The sequence below is a fragment of the Saccostrea echinata genome, unplaced genomic scaffold (assembly GCF_033153115.1).
Source record: "Saccostrea echinata isolate AGI-Se365-2 ecotype Australia unplaced genomic scaffold, CSIRO_AGI_Sech_v1 ptg000012l, whole genome shotgun sequence".
Lineage (NCBI taxonomy): Eukaryota > Metazoa > Mollusca > Bivalvia > Ostreida > Ostreidae > Saccostrea > Saccostrea echinata.
In genome coordinates, this window is record NW_026889761.1 from 1,599,352 (window position 1) to 1,624,372 (window position 25,021).

Sequence of the window (25,021 nt, forward strand, 5' to 3'; positions counted from 1 at the left end):
ATGAATAGGCAGATCTTAAGGACTGCTATATATAACAGAAGGGAAGACAATAGAAGCATATGATTGTCCTGGTAGAACCCACCGTTTAATTTGACAAATATATCGTTTAAAAAAAAACTGTTTGTAAGTCTTACAATGATCAGTCTCTACCTTTTTGGACAAATTCTAGGTCTATTACAGACTTGCATCTCTCAGTGCTTCGATCCATTCGATCCAAAAACTTTGCTCATTAGCAATTATGAAAATTCCTCATTCCCTGGTTTTAAGCTTTTGACCAGTGCTGACATCGCAACGTGCATAATGATTTGTTTCAAGTTTAAGTTGTGTCGCTCAGTGGATTGGATACAAAAAGAAAATACATGCCGGTTTAACACAAAATTTGGCATCAAGAGTGAAGGTAGTCTAGTGACTAAAGACCAAATCTTTCATGTCGAACGGGAAAATTTCTCATCGGTAAGAAGGAAATCTTGAAACATTTAAATAAGAATGTATTGAATCACATAATTAAGGAATCGTAACTATGAGTTTATTTAATTTCAGCACTTGGCAGGCAAATGTCTGAATCATTCCTGTACTGAGAATGACATCTGTATTGCTGGGAAATGTGTTCCTGTTTTAGAAGGTAAGCTATAACTTCAGTTAGATTTACTGTAGGAAATGTCTTTTAAAAGTAAGCTTACATACCACTTTTATAATGCTTTATAAAGATTATAATCATCCTGGTTATGTCGTTTGTTTGTATGAGATTGAAAAGATGAGTATTTTATTGTCAAAGTTTTGTATGTCGTATAATAAGACTGTACAACTGAACAAGCTTGTTTATTACATTAGATGAAACAATAAACTTGAGGGGAAAACATTGAAAGATACTTTAATCATAAAGCAACAGTAAATCGAAATGGGATTATCGTGTTTTACGAATTGAGCTTATTAATGTACTTCTATAAATGCTTTCCTATAGAAAAACAAATTCTCTTGCAAATTTTAGAAAAACCTCAAGATACACGAATACCAAATTATATTCTTGAAAAAATAGTTTGACTCTGTTGTTCAGGGTGAAGTTTGAATAAGGCTGGCATCTGCGATTATGAATATTGCAAATTAAAAGCTTTTTAAACCGCCACGTTTTACTGAAGAATATGCTGCTAAAACTGTATCAATATCAGAGACATTGGAGTATTTATTCAATGAAATATATGGAGATAAAGAACAGTATTCAAGCTCAAAAGTCCATTCAAACAATACAAATCAGGAGCAGAGCAAACACGGACCTCTAAAACATCAAAGGTGTGATCAGTTGCCATGGAGGAGTGAGTATCCCTTGCCGACCGGTCACATCCGCAGTGTGCTCTTTGTCATGATCGGGAAGTAACGGAAAAATGCATCGATAATTCTGTGTAAAAATAATGGCTTAACAATTAGTATGAAAAACGTCAGTCAGTATTTGATTAGAGACTGCTAACATTCTGTTTTCATAAACTTCTTTGTCAATAACCTACTTCGTTTTAGAAATTGTTCATACGCAGAACATGCTCTTGCGTATCGAATCAACTGAGAGATATAAATCCAGTGTGCAGGTCATAAGGGTATTTTGCTGCATAAGTAAGGGAAGTTGACGATTGAAAAGCTAAAGTCATCACGTTTATCAGATACATAGTGGGTTCCAGTAAATGTTCTACCAAGCCTCTGTCTTTACTCTTCACTAAAATATGAACGGTAGTGAAGGAGACACGTCAGGAGAACTGTGCATCAATATATTGGAGAAGTGGTGTAAATCAGCTGTGCATATCTAAAAATTCCAACTTTCAAATTTTCAACAGCCATTCCCCACGATGAATTAAAGTCCAGGCTTTTTGATATCATTGACGGCTACTTTTTCAATAAAAATGGGACTAGTAAATTTATTTATCTTGTCAGAGGTCATTTACATAATTATTTGGTTAAAAAACCGTATGATTGTATACACAAGTACTTCGAAATTAACATTAAAAAGATTCTTGAGTTTCTCATTCACAATATCTATGTGGTTTTTGGAGACCAGGTCTTCCAACATTCTGTTGGAATTCCTGTGGGTACCAATTGCGCCACGTTATTAGCAGACTTATTTTTGTATTCATATGAAGCAGAACTGGTTCAAAATATCATACAAGAGAAAAGAAACACTTGCTATGGCATTCAATTCGACATTTAGATGTATCGACGACATATTATCAAATAACAATAGCTATTTCCACACGATATAACCTAGTGTGCTTGAGCTTAAAGATACCACAGCGTCCGACACATCCGTTTCATATTTAGATATTTTCCTAGAAAAAGACGTTAATGGTTACCTACCAACAATACTTGATGATAACATGATGACTTCAACTTTTCTGTCTTCCACTTCCCTTATTTATGTAGAAATTTACCCTTATCACCTGCATATTGATTCAAGGTGTCCCAGTTGAGTCGCTACGCAAGAGCATGCTCTACGTACGAACAATTTCTTAAACGAGGCAAGCAATTGACAAACAAGTTGATGAAACAAGGATATCAAGAGTCTTGTTTGAAGTCATCAGTTCGCAAGTTTTTTGGTCGATACAATGACCTTGTCAGCAAATACAACCTATCATCCAATACTGCCACTCTTGACATGACCAACAAACCAATGCGTTTTGTTTATTCAATAATTTTTATTCCATCTAAAGTTAAAGACTAGTTGAAATACATGTACATTTATAATAAAATTCTCATCGAGACGTTTCAAATGGTAATCTTTTTACGCTTTGTTAATATTAAGACATTTATACTGATTATTGATTTTTTTATACTGAATAGAAAAAATTTATAAAGACTGTTCAGATATTGTGAAAAGAGACCCCGGCAAGAAAGGACAAAATGGGGTGTACGTTATTTACCCTGACACCCGGAGAGATGTTTTCTGTGACATGACGACAGATGGAGGAGGGTGGACGGTGAGAAGTGATTTCATTTTTTAATGATTACCGAATATTCAATAAAACGTCCTTTTATTAGGTATTTTAACTTTAACTGTAGGAAATTTAAGACAGTTGCAGGTCCTAAAGGTTATCATGAAAACAAATTTAACAAAACGTTATAATGATGACATTACGAGGGTTGTTCGGAAAGTTCGTGGACTACCGTCATAACTTTTTTACTTAACGTCACATTATATCCAAATTGGGAAGAAATATTTCAAATATAAATTCAAATGATGTGTACTAAACATTTTTAAAATATCGTGGTTTATTTCAAACTTATTTAGACTTAAAAAATGCGAAAATCGGATCACGGAGCAAGTCAAAATTTTGTAATTTACAACCAAGACACTAAATAATGTCTGAAGTCATATCTTCTGTAAAATGACACAAAAACGGAAAAATTCTATAAGTTCAAATTAAGAATTGTTTCATCGTTTTTGGTTCCATATTATGACTTGATACTTTGCTTCGTTGAAAATAAATCAGTTTCAGAAGATAGGTAGTCCTCATGGAAAAAGGCAAACAAGATGACGTCGTAGAACGTCACGGAGCAGAAGTTAACCATACAATTTTGTGTTGTACTCTGGAAAATTCCAGAAAAAAACTCTGAAAATGCCGGAGGAAGCAGGAAATATGTCGAAAGCGAGTCATGCATGTGTGTGTACATGGTACAAGCGGTATTTGAGTGATAGACTACTCTGCTTAGACGATGGTGATCTGTGAGAAAACGGATTATCTGTAAAAATCTTATCAAAAACATTGAAAGGGTAGTAACGTCATGCTACGAGTTTGGCGCTTCACAGATGCTGATCTTGTGAAAGCAAACTTATGCAGTGAAAAAAATATAACATTGACAAACAAAATGATGCTACTGGGACAATTGCTAGCAAAATAGATTTCAAGTGATAGAGAAACTTTTTTAATGAGTGCACTGGTATTGGGCAATACTGTGTGAAATATATAGGGAAAGTATTTTTTGAGAACCTCAGGTCGGTATGTTTTTGATGTTACAGTGTTGTTGAGTTTGCTCCGTGGTTACAAAACGTGTTGATTTTAAAATTAAATAACATGAATTCTATTAAATCACATGGAATGAAAATTCACACTTAAACAAAATAAATATTTTTTACACATGATAATGTGCTCATTTCAAATTTCTTGAAGATCGTATAACGAAGATTGGCATAGTCCACGAACTTTCCGAACAACCCTCATATATCTCTTGCTAACTGTGATGTGTTAACTGTGTGTTAGCACATAACTAAGGAATCGCAATCGAAAGACCACCACTTTTCTTGATAAAAGCATTTGCTAAACATTAAGGAATAAACCCTTACATAACAAAAGGCAGTTGAATTTTAGTCTGTAATTCGGAGGTGTTACTGTACTCGAGGGCAGAGAAAAAAAAACAAAGTAACAACCCACAAGTTTTTGATTCGGAATTGGTTTATAAAGTCTTTAACATGTGTACATAATGCCAATGATAAATGCTTAAACAATTCTATAGTACTCAATTTTGTCCCATAACACCTCTACATCACAAAATAGTATACACTGGCATATATACTCGCTCGAAAATTTACAGATAATTAAGGAAAGTATAACAATGATTCGTGTTTCCTTACTTTAACAAGAAGCAATATAATAAAAATCTAGCATTGTTTACAGGTCATTCAGAAACGACAAGATGGTGACGTTGATTTTTACAGGACATGGATAGACTATAAACATGGATTTGGGGACGCCTCTAAGAACTACTGGATAGGTATGATCTTATGTTTTTATTTTATATAACTTGATTAATTTGAATTTTCGTAATAAAAGGAGACTATACATGTATTCATGTCCAGTTAACCTGACAAGTTCAATATTGTCGACTAAGTTATATACGAATAGTTGAAACGATATCGTATTTACATCTTATTCTCTTTCGACATTATCGCCATGAAAATATATGGACCGTAGATTTGAAATTCTTATTTTCATCTCTGTCAAGATCGCTGACATTGCAATTTTAACAAGCATATCAAACTTTAAAACTGGCCAAGAATTAAAATATAATTAATACTGATTTTTTAAAAAAATTAATTTCATAAGTTTTAAGATTTTTCCCCATATGATGGTTTTTTATAAGTAGCACAACAAATTTTGTGTTTTCCTGGAATATATTATTAAGCCCAGAAAATGACCACTAAAAATTAATTTTATCAGTCAACATATTTTTCAAAGAAATTAATAAAAGCTATTAAAAAAAAATAGATATAACTCATATACTCCAAAATACATGGGGAAAAATTAGGGAAGACTCCTGATAGTATAGAAGAAACGAAAACGAATTAAATTACAACAAAAAATTGAATTAAAATCAAATTTATTGATTTAGAAAAAAATATTTTCAAAATATGTGGCATCAAAGTTTCTTTTTAGAGTTATCTTTCCTGTTACCTAGGACTCAAAAACTTTGGTAAGTTTCCGCATACGTCATCATACTCCAGTTACTCAGTCATTATTGGCAACTGAACTGGAAAGATATAAATGAGCAAAACTAGAAATGTACACTTTTTATCAATATTTATAAACACCGAATGAGATAGGTATAAATGAAGCGCACAAATCAGTGTGCAAAAATATCAACTTTTCACAATACTCTGTTACAGAGCTTGTAAGACTCCCTTACAGGCGGTGCCAGTTAAATCGTCAGTGCACAAACTATATAAAACCGGAAGTAAAAGTATTTTTCTGATAAACGTCACAAGTCACGGGGTGTGAAGACAACACCCCGTGTCAGACAACACGTTCCTCAAAAATATATAATTTTACCCAAGAATTTGCAATTGAAGTATTGCTGATTAAACATGTTTCCTCACAAAACATTGAGGTGCCTTACCAGACATTTGGGCAAGATACCAGAGAGTAATATTTCTGATATTATCCTTATGGGTAATCTTTTGAATCGCCAATGTCACAATATTTGGTGTACCTATTTTTAAAAACATATTGAAAACAATTTAAAAATCACAAAAGAATGACAGGTATGAATAATTTGTGATATAATACCAAGAAAAACAAAACATATTTTGAGGAACGTGTCGTCACACCTCAATATAATGTTATTTCCAAATCTTGGCAAGAAACGCATGTGTCGAATTATATAGCATCATTAAAGAAATAGATAAATAAAAAGGCAGTCATCTGCTTTTTTTCAAATATTATAAAAATATTATAGTTAAAGAAAAAAACGCGAATAGTAAGATGGTAAGCAAAAAATGAATATTTATCATAAGAGTTATTATCAATATAATTTCAAGTTAAAATGAATAATACAATTGACTTTTATGAAAATAATTATCCATTCAAACGAGTTTATTTCAACAATCCCCAAGATTCACAAGCCCAATGTTAAAATTAAAAAAAAAAGAGATGCTACCTATTTATTAAAGTATTGGATAGGCATAATTGATTCTTCCTTGAATTGTGTGCCAACAAATTGATTGCGCGTTCTGAAAATTTGTTTGCACACACCGTTGCAGTTATGAGACTAAATTTTTCAAAAGATAATAATTCAGTGCTTATATTTACATTTTTGAAATCACTATCTTTTACGTAAATGTGATTTATATTTCAAAACCCCTGTATTATTCTAGGCCTTCGGGTAAGTTACAAGTAATGGAAGAGCTATTGCAACAGCTACTACATCAAATTCTTCAATGTTAGCGGGGATTTTGATTTTCCCTTTGAATTTGGATTGGTGAGGTCAAAAGAAAATTCTTCAATTTTGATCTCTCCATCCTTGTTACGGTGTATTGAATGCCGAAGTTGTCCACACATCAGAAAAAAAATACATGTGGAATCCACATATTCGTGTTTCTAAACATGGCGACAAGCTCTTTTATTGTTCATGTTTTTATTTTACCAGGTGTGTTCGTTTTGCTAACTGCACACATCACTGAACACGAGCTGACAACATTGATATGTTGGTTTTCTTTTCTTACATTTCTACTCTGAATTTTCTGGATCAGAGTTTTAATTTTTTTTTATTTATACACAACAAATGTTCCACTTTTTTTTAGAAACATTAAAGAAAACCTTAACTTTTTGAAAGTGCAGGATATGTGGCAATCAAACGCGTCCCGAAATTCGTATTTTTAATAATCTTAAGGTAACTGAGGTTTCTAAACATGCTCTTATTATATATCTTTCTGATATGATCAAGAAACATAAAATTCATGATATTATACAGAAGTTTTTGGGAAATATTAACTTCAAATCTGTCTCCAGGCCCCTTTAAAACATAGTTCTGTGAATATGCTTTGCCAAAAAATCCATGTATTGTCAACATAAAATTAATTTTGTTTTTAGCCTGAAATTGGCATAACTTGACCCATATCTCCAAATTCACATCACTGGATCCAACTTATTATTTCTTTTTTTTTTAATCTACAAGGATACTTCCTACCTTGCTTGGTGTAAAAAAAAAAAAATAAATTATTATTATTATTATTAAATATGATTACTTTTTTGATATCCAAAATATGAAAGAAAAGGTCAAATAAGAAATAACACCATTTATTAATGTACAAACTGTATTCAATAATATATAATTGAACTATTTTCGATAAATAATATATGGAGATAACGAACAGTAATGAAGTTCAAAAGTCAAATAAATCAATTTAAATCGGAAGGAGAGCAAACACATACCTCTAGAAACATCAAAGGTGGGATCAGGTGCCATGGAGGAGTAAGCATCCCTGCCGACCGGTAATATATATATATATATATATATATATATATATATATATATATATATATATATATATATATATATATATATATATATATATATATATATATATATATATATATATATATATATATATTCATGGTAATATTATACAACGCACTCATAAAACGCGTAATATATGAGAACTAGTCTACAATATGAACACTTGCGTGTGGTAGATATTTATGAACTGAAACTTCACTTATCGTTAAAAATTGGACGGCTAAGCAAAATAATATTTACCAGCGTACAGAATTTTCTGGTAACCGTTAAAACTGTAATGGATAATATATTGACGGTGTGATGTATTCCTCAGTAAACAATCGCATTTTGTTACACAGTTACATTCAATGATGTGGAGGATTGTTTTCGAGATATCAAGTTTGTTCACGGTAAATATGTTGGGAATATACGGAAGCGTAAAGGTCTCTACTCTTGTTTTGTTGTAACTTGTACATTGTTTTTATTACATTTTCCACAGTGAAATACTGTGATTTATTTATTGAATAAAAAGGATATTCTCTCACAGTGTGAAAGGATACCAAAATGATATTCTCTCACAGTGTGAAAGGATATCAAAGTAAGTAAAAAATAATTTCTGTCCTGTCATTAGATAGAGATAGTAACTAACCATCTTGATAAAGCTAAATCTGTATATTTCTTCGGAAATCCCAAATATGTTGCTTAAATCTATGCTATGTAATGTTTTCAATCTCACAACTGGTAAGCTATGACGTCTCAACTGCTCAACTATGACGTCAAGCCTATGACACTGTGTTAGGAAAAGACAGAGGCAAAGGGAAAATAAAAAAAAATGTAATAAACAGAAAATTCAATGTTTTGTAGATGAATATGGAATTTATTTCACTCGTGAAAATATCAAAAAATCCTGTCCCACTCGTGAAATAAATTCCATATTCATCTACAAATATTGAATATCCTCTATGTATTTTATTGTCTTATCAACATATAAAGTGTTACAAATCTTTATTTATACACATATTCTGCATTGTATTCAGATGTTTTTACACAATTTTATGTACCTTTTCTTACTTAATTAATTTATTGTTGTAAGTATTATCGACCTAAAAATATTAATTTTAAGATATTGATATTAAAAACAAGATATTTGATGATATCAATATAGTAATATCGATTTGTAAAAATAAATATATGGCTATATCGATATAAATATATGAATATTTCCGAGAAAAAAAAGTAAGAAAAGAAGTTAGAAAATGTTGTTATTGAATTAACTTCGCGGGGGCGGGAATTGTAGGAATCTTCACATCTCTCGGGATTCAGTGAAAGGTCCTGTACCATGTATTTACTATCGTATTTGATTTTAGGCTGATACAGATTCAAATGTGTTTTGAAAAATGGGGATAGAGAGACATCAGCAGTATCGTTATAGGGGGCTGCTGTCCCGGTCACTACTTTTTGAAGATGGGGAGAGGCAAAAGTGTCTTTGTGCTCCTTCTCAGGTTTTTTAAGCCTGAGTAAATAGTATAGATCCGCTAATATATCCCAAAAATAAAGAAGAATCCTTGCAATTGGATAATTAAATCTCTGGGGTTTTTTTTCTTGCTATATATTTTATTTGGCTGACCCCCACCCTTTCCCCTTTTTTACTTTGTGAATAAGCTTATGCAAATTGGCAGCAATGAAGCACAAATTATTTTACACTATTCTAAGTAATAAGAAGTTTGACCTGATGTGCTGATAGTTAAATTTTATCTGATATATTTATTTTCTTTAACAGCTTATATTTCGGAGTTTAGAGGGTGGGGGTTCAAGACTGTGAAGGTTCGCATCTATGTCGTAGATCCTATATTTACCACAGAGTAATAAAATATCAAATATCTAATTACAGAGTACAAAGCTAGTTTTATAATATTGTTACTTTCGATGTACATTATTCATCCACGAATAGCACTAGTACTAAATATATTTATGATTGGAAGATTGCAACGGGGGGGGGGGGGGGGGGGGTTAGCTGTCACTAATTGTTTTAGTCACAGCAATATTTATTCTTATTTCAAAGAAAGATTGATGAATTTTATTACTAAGAAAAATTATAAAACTACTTCAGTCATTTCTTAATAGTTAGAATGATGAAAATTGATATTTGCTTCAATGAGGACAATCTAACTGATCATGCCCCTCTCGGCCAATTTTTCAATACGTTTTTCCCTTTAATCATACAACAAATATTTGGCACTTTATAATAATAAATAATAATAATATCTTTTATTTATGCAGGATAGCACAATTAGTTTAGAAAACTAGTTTACATTGTGGTCCTGAAAACATTCATACAGACAGCAAAATTATGTACAGAAACAAATAAATATTACACATTTAGTCTAATAAAAATAATGTTTACACGTGCAATATAAAACTTGCATGTAATTGAACATAATCAATGAGATGTACATTTTTGTCAGTTTGTAGACTGGAAATAATTTCTGATATATGCTGATTTAAAACTTTGTAATGATGGATAACTCTTTAAAAATTCTGGCAATTCATTCCATATTTGCGAGCCGTATATTTTAAAAGATCTTCTATAATATTCTTTTTTTGCCCTCGGGATATACAATACATCGCTCTGACTTAATCTTGTAGGCCTATTGTTTATTTCATGTACATATTTAAAAACATCTAAATAATCTGGAGTTAATCCATGCAGGACTTTAAAAACAAGGATGATAGTTCTATAAATAAAATAGTCATTTATTGGCATCCATCTGAGCTGTAGAAACATTTCTGAGGTGTATAAAAGGTTTTATTTAAAATCACTCTAGCGGCTCGCTTTACACATGGCACATTGTGTATGTGCCGTAAGGTAATCTGAGAGATGTGAAGTTTCCTTAGAATTCCCGCGCCAGCAAAGTTAGTTGGAGAACAATATTTTCAAACATTTCCTTAGAAATACTAGCATATTTATATCAATTTAACTATTATGCATATATTTGTATTGTTGTATGTCGAGCTTACTATATCGATATCTTTAATTCTCAACCTGAAATCAATATATTTTTTTTAAATCAATATTTTTTAAGTCGCTATAACCTTTAGCAATAAAATCCATCATACAGAAAAGACGCTTTAAATTATGTGAAAATACCCAGAAACAATGCAACATATAATACTTATTTCTTCCAAACTTCTCATCTTACTTTTAAAGATTTTTTGTACCAAAAATTTTTTTATGAGGAAAACAACAAAAGCACATATTCTCTTTTGTTCCCTTGAAACCTGTTTTGCGTGTGTGGAAATGCTGTTTCTTATTGGGAAGAAAAATATTCATGTCTATATGAAGTATTGCAACATTCAGTCCTTCACTGCCACATATGAAAATGGGCAAGACCTTTCGAATGTGAACTTTATCTTGGATATTTACTTTTCACTATATAAATATAGATAGATAGATAGATAGATAGATAGATAGATAGATAGATAGATAGATAGATAGATAGATAGATAGATAGATCTATCTATCTATCTATCTATCTATATATATATATATATATATATATATATATAAAGGGAATGACGTAATCCACGCCTTCACAATGGATAAAAACCAAAAACTCCGTGTAGATATCCAGAGTTGTGACGGAGAACATGCCTATGCTGTGTACACTACATTTTATATCGGAGATGAAAACAATAAATATACACTTACAGTATCTGGATACAACGGAACAGCGGGTGAGTAGTGGGATCCTTCAATGTAGTGAGATGAAGGTATTATATATTGACAGTATATGAAGGATAAATGCTTACAGTGCAGAGAATGCATACGCATTGAAATACATAGACACGGAGAATATTGAAACTTTTCATTTTTACGAATTTAAATTTATTTCCCTCGACACAAATTGGATTCTTTAAAGCTAACTTAAATTCTTCCCAAGTCATAGGGCTCTTCTGAGAATCATTGACTTCTCTTAGATGAGATACCATCACTAGCAGACTTCCAATAGAACGCTTTACCCATTTTTAGGTGATTTGAAACATATCATATGCATAGACACAACAGCAATCCTCTGATTGTTTGCCAAACGCCCCTGGCCACCGAACCATGAGCTCAGATCTATTTCATCATTATGTTTATTTTCAATAAATTTAATATACCAATGGACACAAGGTAATATGATATGTTTGTTCACAATTGAATTTTAAAACATCATCAAATATTATTTTTTTTTAAATCTGAAATAACACCATGACGTTTTAAAATCTCGAATTTACGTAAAATTACGTGTTTGTAATGATTAACACTAGAATTCAAATGTAGTTTTACGCAAAAAATTCACTGTTGCAATCTAGTTATCATTCTTTACGATATATTCAATATCCACTTCCAGTTCGCTATTAGTAATATTGAAACATAAAGCAGATTTCACTAAGTGCAATTTCAAAATTTCTCAGGGATAGTAACATTTTCCTCTCACCATTCATAACAAGTAACTCGATCCGGTAACCATCTGAGGTATCCTTTTCCTCATTGATCCAGATACGAAGACGTTTCTAGTCACTATGAGTTTAGATAATACAAATAAGTGCTTTACCAGATTGTGGGAAAGCAATTCAACTTAACATATACACGGTACACAGATCAATCATATTTTAGATATTTTTTTTTCCTTACTGTGCATGATGCTAAAAATATCATTTATATATCAACAAATCATAAAAGAGATCAGTTGGTGAGGTGACTCATTATATGGTATAAGGTCTACCTCTTAAAGACCTGAATTATGATAATTAAAGTGGCGGTTACCATGGTTACTGTGTATCGATAAATATCTTATAAATAATTAGTGGACATTAATGTTATCTATACTCTGTTACAGGTGACAGTTTAAAGTATCACAATGGTATGAATTTCACCACTCAGGATCAGGACAACGACAAGAGGATTGATGGTAATTGTGCTATAGTACGACAGGGAGCCTGGTGGTACAGGAACTGTGACTACTCAAACCTTAACGGGCAGTACGCCCAGTCTGCCCTGGCTGGTCAATACTACTCAAAATGGTGGCACTTGAAACGTAAAAATGAAGCATTAAAGCAGACTCAGATGATGATCAGGCACCAAGACTACAGTTAATGTATCATCAATCCTGAAATACTTACAAGGAAATTAATAGTCAAGTTTTGTTACAGATAAGAGTTTTAGCATTTCTATATGATTTCGTTCTTACTCAGTATCAATAATTATTCTATGTTTTAATTAAGGTACTTTAAACTCTACACCTATATTATAGAGTAAAATCAATCTTGTTCATTATTTTTATGATTAAAGACTAAAATCAAGCTGAGTAAACATTCTTTTTTGATGTATTTTTCAGGTAATATCCATGCATTGCAAGTATTAAGATTCCTGCTCTGTTTCTTATGACATGCTCACTCCTCCATGGCACCTAATCCAAACTATGATGTTTTGGAGGTCCGTGTTTGCTCTGCTCCTATTTTGTAATGTTTAATGGACTTTTGAGCTTGAATACTGTTCGTTGTCTCCATATATTTCATTCATATACTAAAATTTCGTCTTCTCACTATATGATACCTGCATCATTTCAAAACGTCTGCTGGAAATACGAATGTCATAACCAGAACGGACTGCACAGAAATTTTGTGGTAATTGGTAATTAATATCAGCATTAATGAATATACAGTGGTTGCTGTGTCATAATAAATACTCCCTCAGGTATAATTGAAAAAAGATGAGGTTTTTGTCACTGGTTATAAAACTTATATATATACATAAAATAAAATTAAGAGAACGGCACTGTTCAGATCAAAGGTTCAGACTTTCAAAGGCAAACTAGTTTTCTTTTTTTGTATTTTTTAAAAATAGGTATACATAATACTTTTAAATTCTTATTATCTCAGATGTTATTAGAAATAGCTCTTTTGAAGTTGATAATATTTATTTAAAGTTTGGCGTATCTGGTCACGGTGACATAATTTTACGACAAATTTGGGATTAGCCACCGGGTTGTCTGCCTAACAATAAATAGCATAGGTGGCGACCCCAAGTGGGCTAAAATGTGCAGTGGGTAAAGTTCAGGAATGCACAACGCCACGCAATATGGATACAATGGGCCAATATCCCATTAACAATGATATCAATGTCAAATGAATGGGCCAATAACCCATCAACAATGTTATCATATAGCAAATCAATATAATATGGTTCAATGGGTCAATATGGTAATTTAGTTTACCTACTATACTCTGAAGGGACTTTTATTGGGAAGCTCTAAGATTTGCGAGATTTCTAGACCTTTTATAGCTGGGATTCGAATTTTAATTTTTATTGAGTCTATTTCTAAACCCAGGAACATTAAGCATGTGGTGGGCCCCCGGGATAATATGGAATATCTAAATAGCACGTCCCCTGGGTATACTAATATTAGCCTATATACACTTTTAATGTCTGCTTTAGTCAAGAGGGGCCCCTTTTGTAACTTGCTTATGGTATCCACAACTGTGTCGAAAGGTGTGTAGAACTGTTGTGTCCCTAGGGTCTATGTATGCGTTATTATTTCATACGTGTGGAGGATATAACCCATGAGACAAACCTATGCTTTATCCACGGGTGGATGCTTTATCAATAGCATTTTCGGTTTTGACACAATTCCTTGCTTCAAGATGTAAATTGATCAAAACTTTGATTTGTGAAAATTCTTGCCATATTAAATGAATGTTAATGAGCAAAAATGTTGTTAAAAGGAAGAAAAAGGCTCGTATACTTCGATGAAGTGTCAATTGAAGAGTCAAATTTACTTTCTTTCGACGCGACGTGTAAACATCAACAGTGCGACGTCATCAATATATATGCGTCATCAATTTGGAAAGAAATCATTCATACAGTTTTACAGGGGTTATCTCAAAGTTTTGTCAAAAACGAAAATCGTATGAGATAAATAGAACATTTATAATTGTGTGATTTAATAACTGCTTTATCCAACTCGTTGAAATGGTGTATATTCGTTCAGCAAGCCTCGCGAATATACACCATTTCAACTCGTTGCATAAAATGAATATCAATTTACACAATATAGATATCCTCTATATATTAGATAGCCACTAGATAATTTACATGCCATAATTATGTAGGATGTCACATATATACGAAAGCCCAGAAGGCTCATTCGAGATTCGAGTTTCGAAATACGAGATTCGAAATTCGAGTTTCAAGATTCAAGATCCAAACTAACCAATCAAAAGGCGGTTTAAGATTCAATTACTTCCCTTTGCTAAGTTTTGACCTTCAAGAAATCGTTGAATATATTCAAACCGAAGAGGTCATTTGATTATATTACAATGCAAGAAAGAGTGTTATATATATAAGAACGAAATTAGAAAAAATATTAGGTTTTTGGCTGCAAAATATGCTTAAATTTATATCATAAATTTTTAAATATTATGATAAATTTTTATCAAAAATATCTATATCGTATTATTTACTTTGTTTACAGGTTTAATGTCATAATAAATATAAATATTGTTAATCGGATTCAAAGAGCAAAAGGGGGGGGGGTATGTAGTCGATGAAATTATTAGTGTGCAATTAAACAAGTGACTACCGATTAATAATAAATAGTAAAACAGGCCGGGTTTCAAAGTGGATATAGTTTCCGACAAGATATTAGAAAGTAACCAGTGACTAATACGGGTTTCAAAGTTAAGCGTGCAATAAAACAAATGACTTGTGATTAATAACTATAATTAGTAATACGGGTTTCAAAGTGGATATAGTTTGTGCCAAGGTATTAGAAAGTGACAGTGACCAATATGGGTTTCAAATTGGATATAGTTTGTGACAAGGTATTAGAAAGTGACCAGTGACCAAGTTTGTGAAACCAAGAGACAGTCCCTTAAGTACGGATGGCTGAAATATACATGCTTACATGTAATGATGATTTCTCTTTGTTCAGGCCCGTAGGAAATAATAAAAAAAATCACTGTAAAGCCCCCCCCCCCCCAAAAAAAAAAAAAACAAAACAGAGGGTTATCACGGTTATTAGACGTTATAAGGACACAAGCATAAAGTTGCATGTTTTCTATAGTACATTATATCGGTAAAAAATATAAAGTGAATTTGGGGGGGGGGGGGGGGGGAGAGACACGTGACCAGGGCCCTATGGCTATGTTGTTTATTTTATTACAACGGTAGACAAATGTTCGGTTATCAACTTTCAGTGTCAATCTTGCGATGCATGGGCAAAATAATTATATATTCGATAATTATTTATAAGGAAATCGCTCAGGTCTCGCAAGATACATAACCAATCAATACACAAGTTTCAATTCATGACGTAATGGTCATAGAGGAAAAAAAGATATAAAAGTATTTAATAATGATAAAAAATTAATTATTTTAACAAAACAAAGGACCCTTTATATACCTTTAGGACTTTGAAAAAATCGTATAGCCTAAAGGACTACGTATTAAAATTACTTAGTTCATGAATACCTTTTTAGTGTACACAGGAAATCTTGAAAGACATCGTATATAGTAGTGATAAAGAAAAATCGCGTTCGCTTTCCCAATGGTGTATATTCCATATAGGCAAAAAGGCTGTAGCCTACACATCATTTTCTTGATGAAAAAAAATATTTATTTATGCATGTATTTGATTGAAAAATGGGGGGAAGTTGATCATAAATCTTATTTATTTAACAGTTACTAGAATATTTTTTCATCAAATGCAATAAAAGTATTTTTAGCAATGCACACTTTTATGCCTTTTCAATTTTTACAGTATAAAATTTTTGATTTTTATAGCTGGTTAAATATAAAATTGAAATGTTACCTTGAAGACGATATCAGACCATTAAAAAATGACAGCAACAGGAGTCTATGATTAGGACAGGCAATAGAAATTAGGAAGTATGTTTGAATTAGTAGGAAGTCAAACATAAAACATTTTAAAAATTATATTTAGATTATTCAGCAAAAAAGTTTCCATAATTTCCGAGCTCTGTGTAAGGATTTTAAAATTTCTCAATTTTATTAAGAGTGGTCATAGAGATTTTAATTTCTGTATCATAAAAATATGTTTAAATGATTTATGATTATATACACTGGAAAAATGACAATGACAGATGTCGCAGAAAGTGGTCCTCCGACCCCCCCCCCCCCTCTATTGAGAGGGGGCGACTCCCTCCTTGCCATTCGCAATTCGGCAATGATACGCTTTAGGTGAAATATGTGACTTCACTTTAGCCTACACATTAGCAGAAGGGAATATACACCACTGTTTACCAATAGGAGAAATACATAAAAATTAAGTTTTCAATTACTTATCTTAGTCTAAGACTTTGAATATTTGAATTAATTAAAAATTATATATACAATACAGACTGGAATTTATTTTATTCCATATCAAATAGTAGATCAGTCTAACTGCACAAATGCACCCTTAAATGTAATGAAATGGATCCTTAATTAAATTACTGTGCAGTGTAAATACGATCCTTAGTATTTCTTATCAATAATAATTTTCTCCTTCATAAATGTTCTTATTTAATAATTTATCAACCTACTAATTTCGCGATTCAACGATAGGAACATATAATATTCTATGTATGTATCTATTGTTTTGTTTAATGAGGAAAATAAGATTTTATAAACATTTTTCAAGACATTACCCAAAATTCATTTGTATTTTGCTTTGATACATAAAACATATTTTCTTGCATTATTATTTAAGCAAATGACCCATTTGTTATAAATATATTCGGTGATTTCTTGATAGTGAAAACTTAATAAAGGGGAGTAATCAAATATTGAATCCGCCTTTTAATGGGTTAGTTTGGATCTTGAATCTCGAAACTCGAATTTCGAATCTCGTATTTCGAAACTCGAATCTCGAATGAGCCTTCTGGACTTTCGTACATATAAGTACGACATGTAATGCTATTTTTTAGTGAAAAACAAAGGAAAATTATGATAATCTCTAAAAGTGTACAGACACTATGACATTCAAATGGATCTGTTCTGCATAATGTGACGTAATTTGGAAATGACGTTATAATAATATGACTGAAAAGACTTACTGCAGACATAAAATTTTAATATTTGCATTAGTTTACTTCGCATAAGCTGTCGCGTTTATTTAATGCCTAGTTCACACGGAGAGTTTAATTCGCAGTATTTACACTTGCAAAATTTTTCTTAGATGAACCTATTGAAGAGAAAAAAGTTCAATTCTGTATGAACTTATTAGGGGTTCAGAGGTCATAGCTTGACCGAATCACAGAGCGAGACGATATCTTGTTCACATATTTCTGTCGCAGTGCAACTAGTTTCAGAACTTCTAAGTTAATAGCGAAGAAAAAGATAAAATAATTGAAATATATGGATATTTTTCATCACAGATGTTCAATAGATCTTCTTTTCGTGTGAAGAATGTGCTGAATACCATCATTAGCCTAAAATCGCACTTACCTTTTCAACCCGAAATTCCTTTGATATTATGTTAACTAAAACAGGCGATTCCACCGCTTTTGACTTCAAATATATTAAGAACTCATAAAATAGTAAGATTATTCTCAGTAGTGATCATATTTCTTTCATTATAAACAGAGAATTCCTGAACTGGACCGCTGAACGTCAATGTAAATATTCAAATGTTGGAGCGAGGCGAACTTTCAAGACCAAACAACTTCTAGGTCATTGCGGAGGCCCGTTCTTGTAATACTTGCAGTTTTACTCGAAATATTCGTCTCAAATATAAATATGAGTAATAAACAACAATGTTAAAAAGTTCACTGGGAATTGAACTTGGTTGGTACGTGATAAAATCTACTGCAAAGTCCCTCGGGCTTCACAGCATTTGATCCCTTGACCAACCAAGTTCATTTCCCAGAGAACTTTTTAACATTGTTGTTTTTTTTCTTAAGTAAATTAATGCGAAGTGGAAATAATGCGAATTAAATTAATATGAATTAAATTGCGTTCACACGACAGCTAATGCGAAGTAAACTAATGCGAATGCAGATGTTATTGCTACAAAGGCTTTTCAGTAAGGCTATTATGACGTCATTTTCTAATCACGTCATCTTATACAGAGCATATCTATTTGACATAATGGCATAGTGTCTTCAGGAACACATTTCAGTGATTAGCATAATGTTCCTCTGTTTTCACTAGAATATAGCACTTAGTACTATAGTACTTATAGTAATATAGTACTTATATCTGACCTCTGTTATATAGCATGTGACTTACTTTTGCAATTACACATGCGTCAAAATTTAATTAGAATTAGCTTTGCCTAGCGTTCACAGGGAGCTAATGCGAAGTAATTAAGTGCACAGTAAATTAATTTGTATTAAACGAATTCGTATTAAATTCCCCGTGTGAACGCTGTTAAAATTGAATTCGCAGTAACTTACGCTTAATTCGAATTAAACTCTCCGTCTGAACAGGGCATTACTTTGCATCAATGTACTGCAAATTAAATTCTCCGTGTAAACAGGGCATAAAAATCGGTTTGAAACAATTATCCAAATTCCTGCTCGTCTGTGTAGGCTTGAAGATACTGCGAGAATATCTGAATTAGAAATTTGTGTGCTTCCCTGGGACTTAAGTGTTGATTAGGCTCTAATATCATTTGAAAGCTTGTTAAATTTGCTATTTAATGATCCTTATTTAAACTTCCATTTATATCTTATTAAAAAAAATTATTGATACTTTAATTCAAAATCTAATGAATAAATATTTTATAAATCAACTTTTTTTGTATTTCACCTCTCGCAGTCATCATTTTGCCTCAAGGTAGATTAAAGATTGAACTTAAAAATCATATCTTAGATTTTTGATAAATCTTCTTATTCAAAAGTTACAGCCAATATATTAGCCTAATTTTACATTTGCCTCAATAATTCACGAACTAAGCAAGATATCAAAAGTCTGAGATACGGATTTGTGAACACACATTTGCGAAGCAATTGAGCCAGTTTTCAAAGAAATTGCTGTATAAATGAAGGAGCTGAATCCTTTGAAATGATACCACAAACTGTCTGTTCTTACTTTACAGTAGAGGCCAAAAAACCATTACACAACAAAATCTGCCAAAGCTAGAAATATACGACATCTTAGAGTTTCAGCTTTGGATACCTGTCGCTTATCCATATTTCCTATGCATCTTCACAAGAATGGGAGGTTCTTTTCTGTATTTAGGTGTTTTCAATTAAGTAAAACAAGTTCAATCCTGTATTAGAAAGATTTCCCGGCAAAATGGCAAGAGCTAGGCCCCATCTCCAATTTTATGGTCATTAGTGATCTGTTAGGTCTCCCTCCCTAAATCTAGAGTCCCTGTAGTTAATTACTGATAACCTCTGTGTGGCTAGTGAAGAATTCCCCAACTGTTCACAGTGATTTATTGCATCTTTCAGAGCAGGCAGTCACAGATCAAATCAGAAGTTTCAATAACGGAACATTCACATGTGTTAGTGTTTATGTATCATTATTGTTAAATAATTAGAAAACCAATTCATAATCAGCAAGAATTTTTCATGCATTATGAAGCAGTGATTAACTTCTTTTTCTTAGCCAAATATATCTCAGAATCGACATAAATCTTGAAAAAAAGCCGTTGGTGTATCTTTAAGGTAGGTCGCGGGTTTACTGCGTAAAAAATCTTGCGAAAAAACATGTCTTGAAAATTTGATATAATGTTCCTCAGAATTTGTAGCTTATTATTTGTAATTTTTATCAAATTTGCCTACTTGGATTTCATGCTATATTTCTGTCAACGCGGCATAGTTTTTGGTACTATTTTTACGCTTTCCTATGGAAATATAAAGAAAAATGGCGTTTAAAAACCAATTTTACGGAAAGAGTTTCTTTTAAAAACGTCGAATAACTTTTTTTAAAGACGTAGACGAATTAGTCAAGAATTTCAAAATATCAAAATGAGGTAAAATTTGAAATATTGAGATAAAAAAAAAATCAATATGTCTTCTCGTTAGTTTTTTTTTTTTTTTTTTTTTTTTTTTTGCTATATAATTTCAAAGTTTACGTTTATATTACCAAAATGTTGCGTTTTAATATGGCGTTATTTATGACTATAACGTCATTTTGAAGAATGTTATTGCGTTTACATGGATAGCTTTATATTTGGAGTATACGAGATTAAAAAGTTGACATAGATGTACACTGTAATTTTATTCAGCATTTCACTTATTGCGGAAACACGTTAGGAAGACCTGCAACTTATCTCCACTAGTACTGATACTGCCCACATAGTCAGAATGAACGGTATATTGATATACACATTCTTTTCTTCATTAGAGCTAATATCCAGCGATAACACCATAATTCATGTACTTTTAGGGCTTTCATGTTCATTCAAATTTTATCACTTCATTCGAAAACGATGAAAAAAAACCCATATCCACTACTGAGGAAAGGGGTGAGGGGGAGGGGGAGGGGGGGGGGGTTACTGGCAATGTTCTTTTTACATCAGTTGCATGCCAGTATATCGCCCTCACTCTCAAACATTTGTTATTTTTCTTTATCAAATTTTCATCGGCAAAATGTAAATAACTTGCATTCAGCTTATACACACGCAGCTTTTTTGAATAAAAAAATGTTCTTGATACTTGTATTACGTAATAGTATATGATTATTTTTTTACAGTATCATATAGGATTTATTATATAAATATTGCATGCTAGCTAGGGTAATATTGGAAATTGTCACCCCAAGAAAACCATTGTTGACAGAGGCGAAGCCGAGGTCAACAATCTTTTTCGAGGGGTAACAATTTCCAATGTTACCCTAGCTAGCATGCAATATTTATCATATTATACTGAATGTGATATATAAAATGTTTAACAGTGTATGTATCAAAATGAAACAACTTTACTTTTTTAAAAATGTCTTTCTTTAATCACAAGTCAAATTGAATTCAATTAATATCACAGAACACTGTGTTGAAAGAAAAAAATATCACATCACACCATGTTTTTAATTAAATAAATATCATATAACATATAACATTAACTGAACAAATGAATATCTCAGAACAAATGGATATCACAGTTTGAGTGGAACATAATATTAAGGATCAGTTCAAAGAAGTTCACTATTTACTTTGGGGGCACAAAGTTGAAATGAACCACACAGTTATTGAGAGATTGGTATAGATTAATGACCATTGAACTGACACTAGGGGGTACTGTATTTAAGTTTAAGAAATTTAGTGGCTGTGGAGATTCCATCGATTTCTCCTAGTTTGTAGGAACTTCTGAAAATGTAATGTCATTAAATATAGCATCGAGTTCCTCCATAGTTATATCTTCTAAAGCAACGTTTTCATTCTCTTTCTGATCATCTCGTGATCCTAGAATTCCACTTAAACAGTCTGTCATTTCCCGTTTCTTTGGATCACTGAGTTTTTCAACCATCGATCAGTTTATTGAATTCTCCATCTCTCATAGTCTACGGAATTTTGTTCATATAAATTCCACTATATACTAAGCCAGGAGCGATAACTCTTAAAGTTATGATGAAATTTGAGAAAACGAACAGTAATCAAGCTCAAAGGTTAAACACAGACCTCTGAAAACAGAGGTGTGATCAGGTGCCATGGAGGATTGAGTGTCCGCTATCGACTGGTCACACCCAACGTGTGCTCTTCATCGGTAAAATAATATAGATACATCTGTACACAGTTCAGTGTGAAAATAATGGCCTTATAATTCTTATAAAAGACTTCAGTAATATATTCGACTTAACCAATGAAATATGTGGAGATAACGAACAGTATTCGAGCTCAAAAGTCCATTAAACATTACAAAATAGAAGCAGAGCATACAGGACCTCTAAGACATCAGAGATGGGATCAGGTGCCATGGAGGAGCGAGCATCCCCTGCCGATCGGTCGCACCCGTCGTGTCCTCCTTGTCATGATCAGAAAATAACGGAAAAATCCGTCGACAATTCAGTGTGTAAATAATGGCCTAACAATCAGTATGAAAAAGGGCAGTCAGCATTTGACTTAAAGATTGTATTTGCTGACAAGGTCATTGTATCGACCAAAGAACTTACGAAATGATGACTTTAAACGAGACTTCTGATATTCTTGTTTCATCAACTTGTTTGTCAAAAACTTACATCGTTTTAGAAATTTTTCATACGTACAGCATGTTCTAGCGTATCGAATCAGCTGAGAGATATATAAAGTGAAAAATAAAATGCAGTTTCCATGTTAATGATTCATCCAACCTTCTCATGTAGAAGAGAAAACTCTGCCTCATAGGAGTATAAAACAAGTTGGCTTATAAAATCATGCCATAGTAAATAAAGAAAAATGATGTTTAAGATTTCAAAATATCCAAACTAACAAACTTGTTTATTTCAATAACGAAGGGAATGAGGCAACCCACGCCTTAAGAAGGGATAAAAAGCAAGAACTCCGAATTGATCTCCAGAGACATAATGGAGAACAGGCTTATGCTGTGTATGCCACATTTTACATCGTAGATGAAAACAATAAATATACCCTTACAGTATCTGGTTACAACGGAATAGCAGGTGAGTGAAAAGTTCAAGATATTGTATAATGAAAATATATTAAACATATTAGGTGCATATAGTGCCGAACATAAGTTTTTCAATACAGAGACAGGGGGTATTTTAACATGTCATGTATGAAAATATAAATTCAAAGTTCTTCGGCACATGCCATTTATTTTAAAAACTTATCTAAATCCTTCCCAGGCCTTGAGGCTCATAGGCTAATATAACTGATTTCTGTAGATTTCTGTAGTGCTAAGCGATATCAGTCATAAAATTTTCTTCAATGAGACTCAAGCCATCGCAAGCTAATCTCCATAATTCTTATCTAGTTATCTGGTGGAAGAAACAATACTGATGGGTATCTCATGTTTTGACACAATACAGTCCAAACATTGAGATTTGAACAACCAGCAATCTTTGAAAGCTTGGCAAACGCCTCTTAGCCACTGAACCATCTTCGTATCAATAGTTTGTCTATGATAACTGAAAGGGTATATTCACACCTGAGTCTAGGACAATGGACTAATCGTTAATGTTTAACGATAATTATCTAATTGATTAATTAAAAAGTTGAAGATTTCAATATGATCAATACTGTGTTCCAGGTGACAGTTTGATTTATCATAATGGTATGAGATTTACCACTAAAGATCAAGACAATGACGTCAACAGCGGTGTTAACTGTGCTACGTCATGGCAGGGAGGCTGGTGGTACAAGTCCTGCCACCACGCCAACTTAAACGGAAAAATTCGCCGAGGCAAATGTGTCTGGTTGTCAATATGCGGTATGGTTTCATTGGAAAAGAAACTACGAAGCGCTACAAAAGACTAAGATAATGATGAGATATTAGAACTAGATTAAATGTATAATCTGTCCGGATATATTTGTCAAAATTTATAGTTTTTCCTTGTATACGATTTTTCTTTTCTCACAAAATATCACACATATCAGTTTGTCTCTTCCTTATTTCAGAGTGTAATAAATTTTGACATATTTATAATTAATTTGTCTTCTTTAAATGATGGTACATGTGATATGCCATTCCAAGGAGACAGGTGTACTTAACTTGTCATGACTAAACCTGAAGGGACAGCATACTGAATCCAGATGTCGTATAAATTAGCAGTTTGGTAGCACTGAATTATACTGTGATCTGATCATTGAGCTGTCTGGTACATGTAGTACTGAAGCTATCAAGTTATTTGTGACGTGCTCAAAAGGCCGTCTGGTTTCTCTCTTTATTATAACTGTTATTAATACCCAAGTGCGGTGATGGCGGAAACAGAGAAACACTATGATAAAACAATATGCAATTTATTAGCGCCCGCAATTTTAATATAGTACACAATACTAAGACAATATCGGAGCTGACAGACAGGTCTGTCCTGCTCGTCAGATAACACAAAAAGAGAGCGAGGATAGATACACGTCACAGCAGGTGCAGTCGTATACCACGTGATCGGAGGTAGCAGGGCAATCCGTGCTTAGCACCTCCAGGACCACTACACTCCTCCCCATTTTGATAAAGGGCGTCCCAGCCCGTAATACAATGGGACAAACTATAATGTACACCAGAGTAAAACAGATTAACACCTAGCAGGGCCTACCATACAAATACACATAAACAATACAAGCATACAATATCAATATCAATTACTCATTAATGTTCATAATAAAATTATATAAAATTAACACAG

At 32.4% G+C, this 25,021-nt stretch overlaps 1 protein-coding gene across 1 annotated transcript; it reads left to right on the forward strand.

The window, feature by feature from the left end:
* The first annotated feature begins 300 nt into the window (after window positions 1-300).
* LOC133185662 (fibroleukin-like) lies at window positions 301-24,155 on the forward strand. The gene is made up of 8 exons (XM_061320970.1): window positions 301-453; window positions 541-622; window positions 2,821-2,957; window positions 4,653-4,749; window positions 11,320-11,484; window positions 12,633-12,830; window positions 23,174-23,338; window positions 23,929-24,155. The coding sequence occupies exons 1-8, from the start codon at window positions 301-303 to the stop codon at window positions 24,153-24,155; spliced, it is 1,224 nt and encodes a 407-aa protein (XP_061176954.1).
* Window positions 24,156-25,021: the final 866 nt, after the last annotated feature.

Bases quoted from the DNA above. Each gene is read 5' to 3' on its own strand.
- LOC133185662 (XM_061320970.1), top strand. From the start codon at position 301: ATGATTTGTTTCAAGTTTAAGTTGTGTCGCTCAGTGGATTGGATACAA. The intron at 4,750-11,319 runs GTATGATCTTAT...ATATATATAAAG, and splicing joins CTCTAAGAACTACTGGATAG to GGAATGACGTAATCCACGCC. The intron at 23,339-23,928 runs GTGAGTGAAAAG...ACTGTGTTCCAG, and splicing joins TGGTTACAACGGAATAGCAG to GTGACAGTTTGATTTATCAT.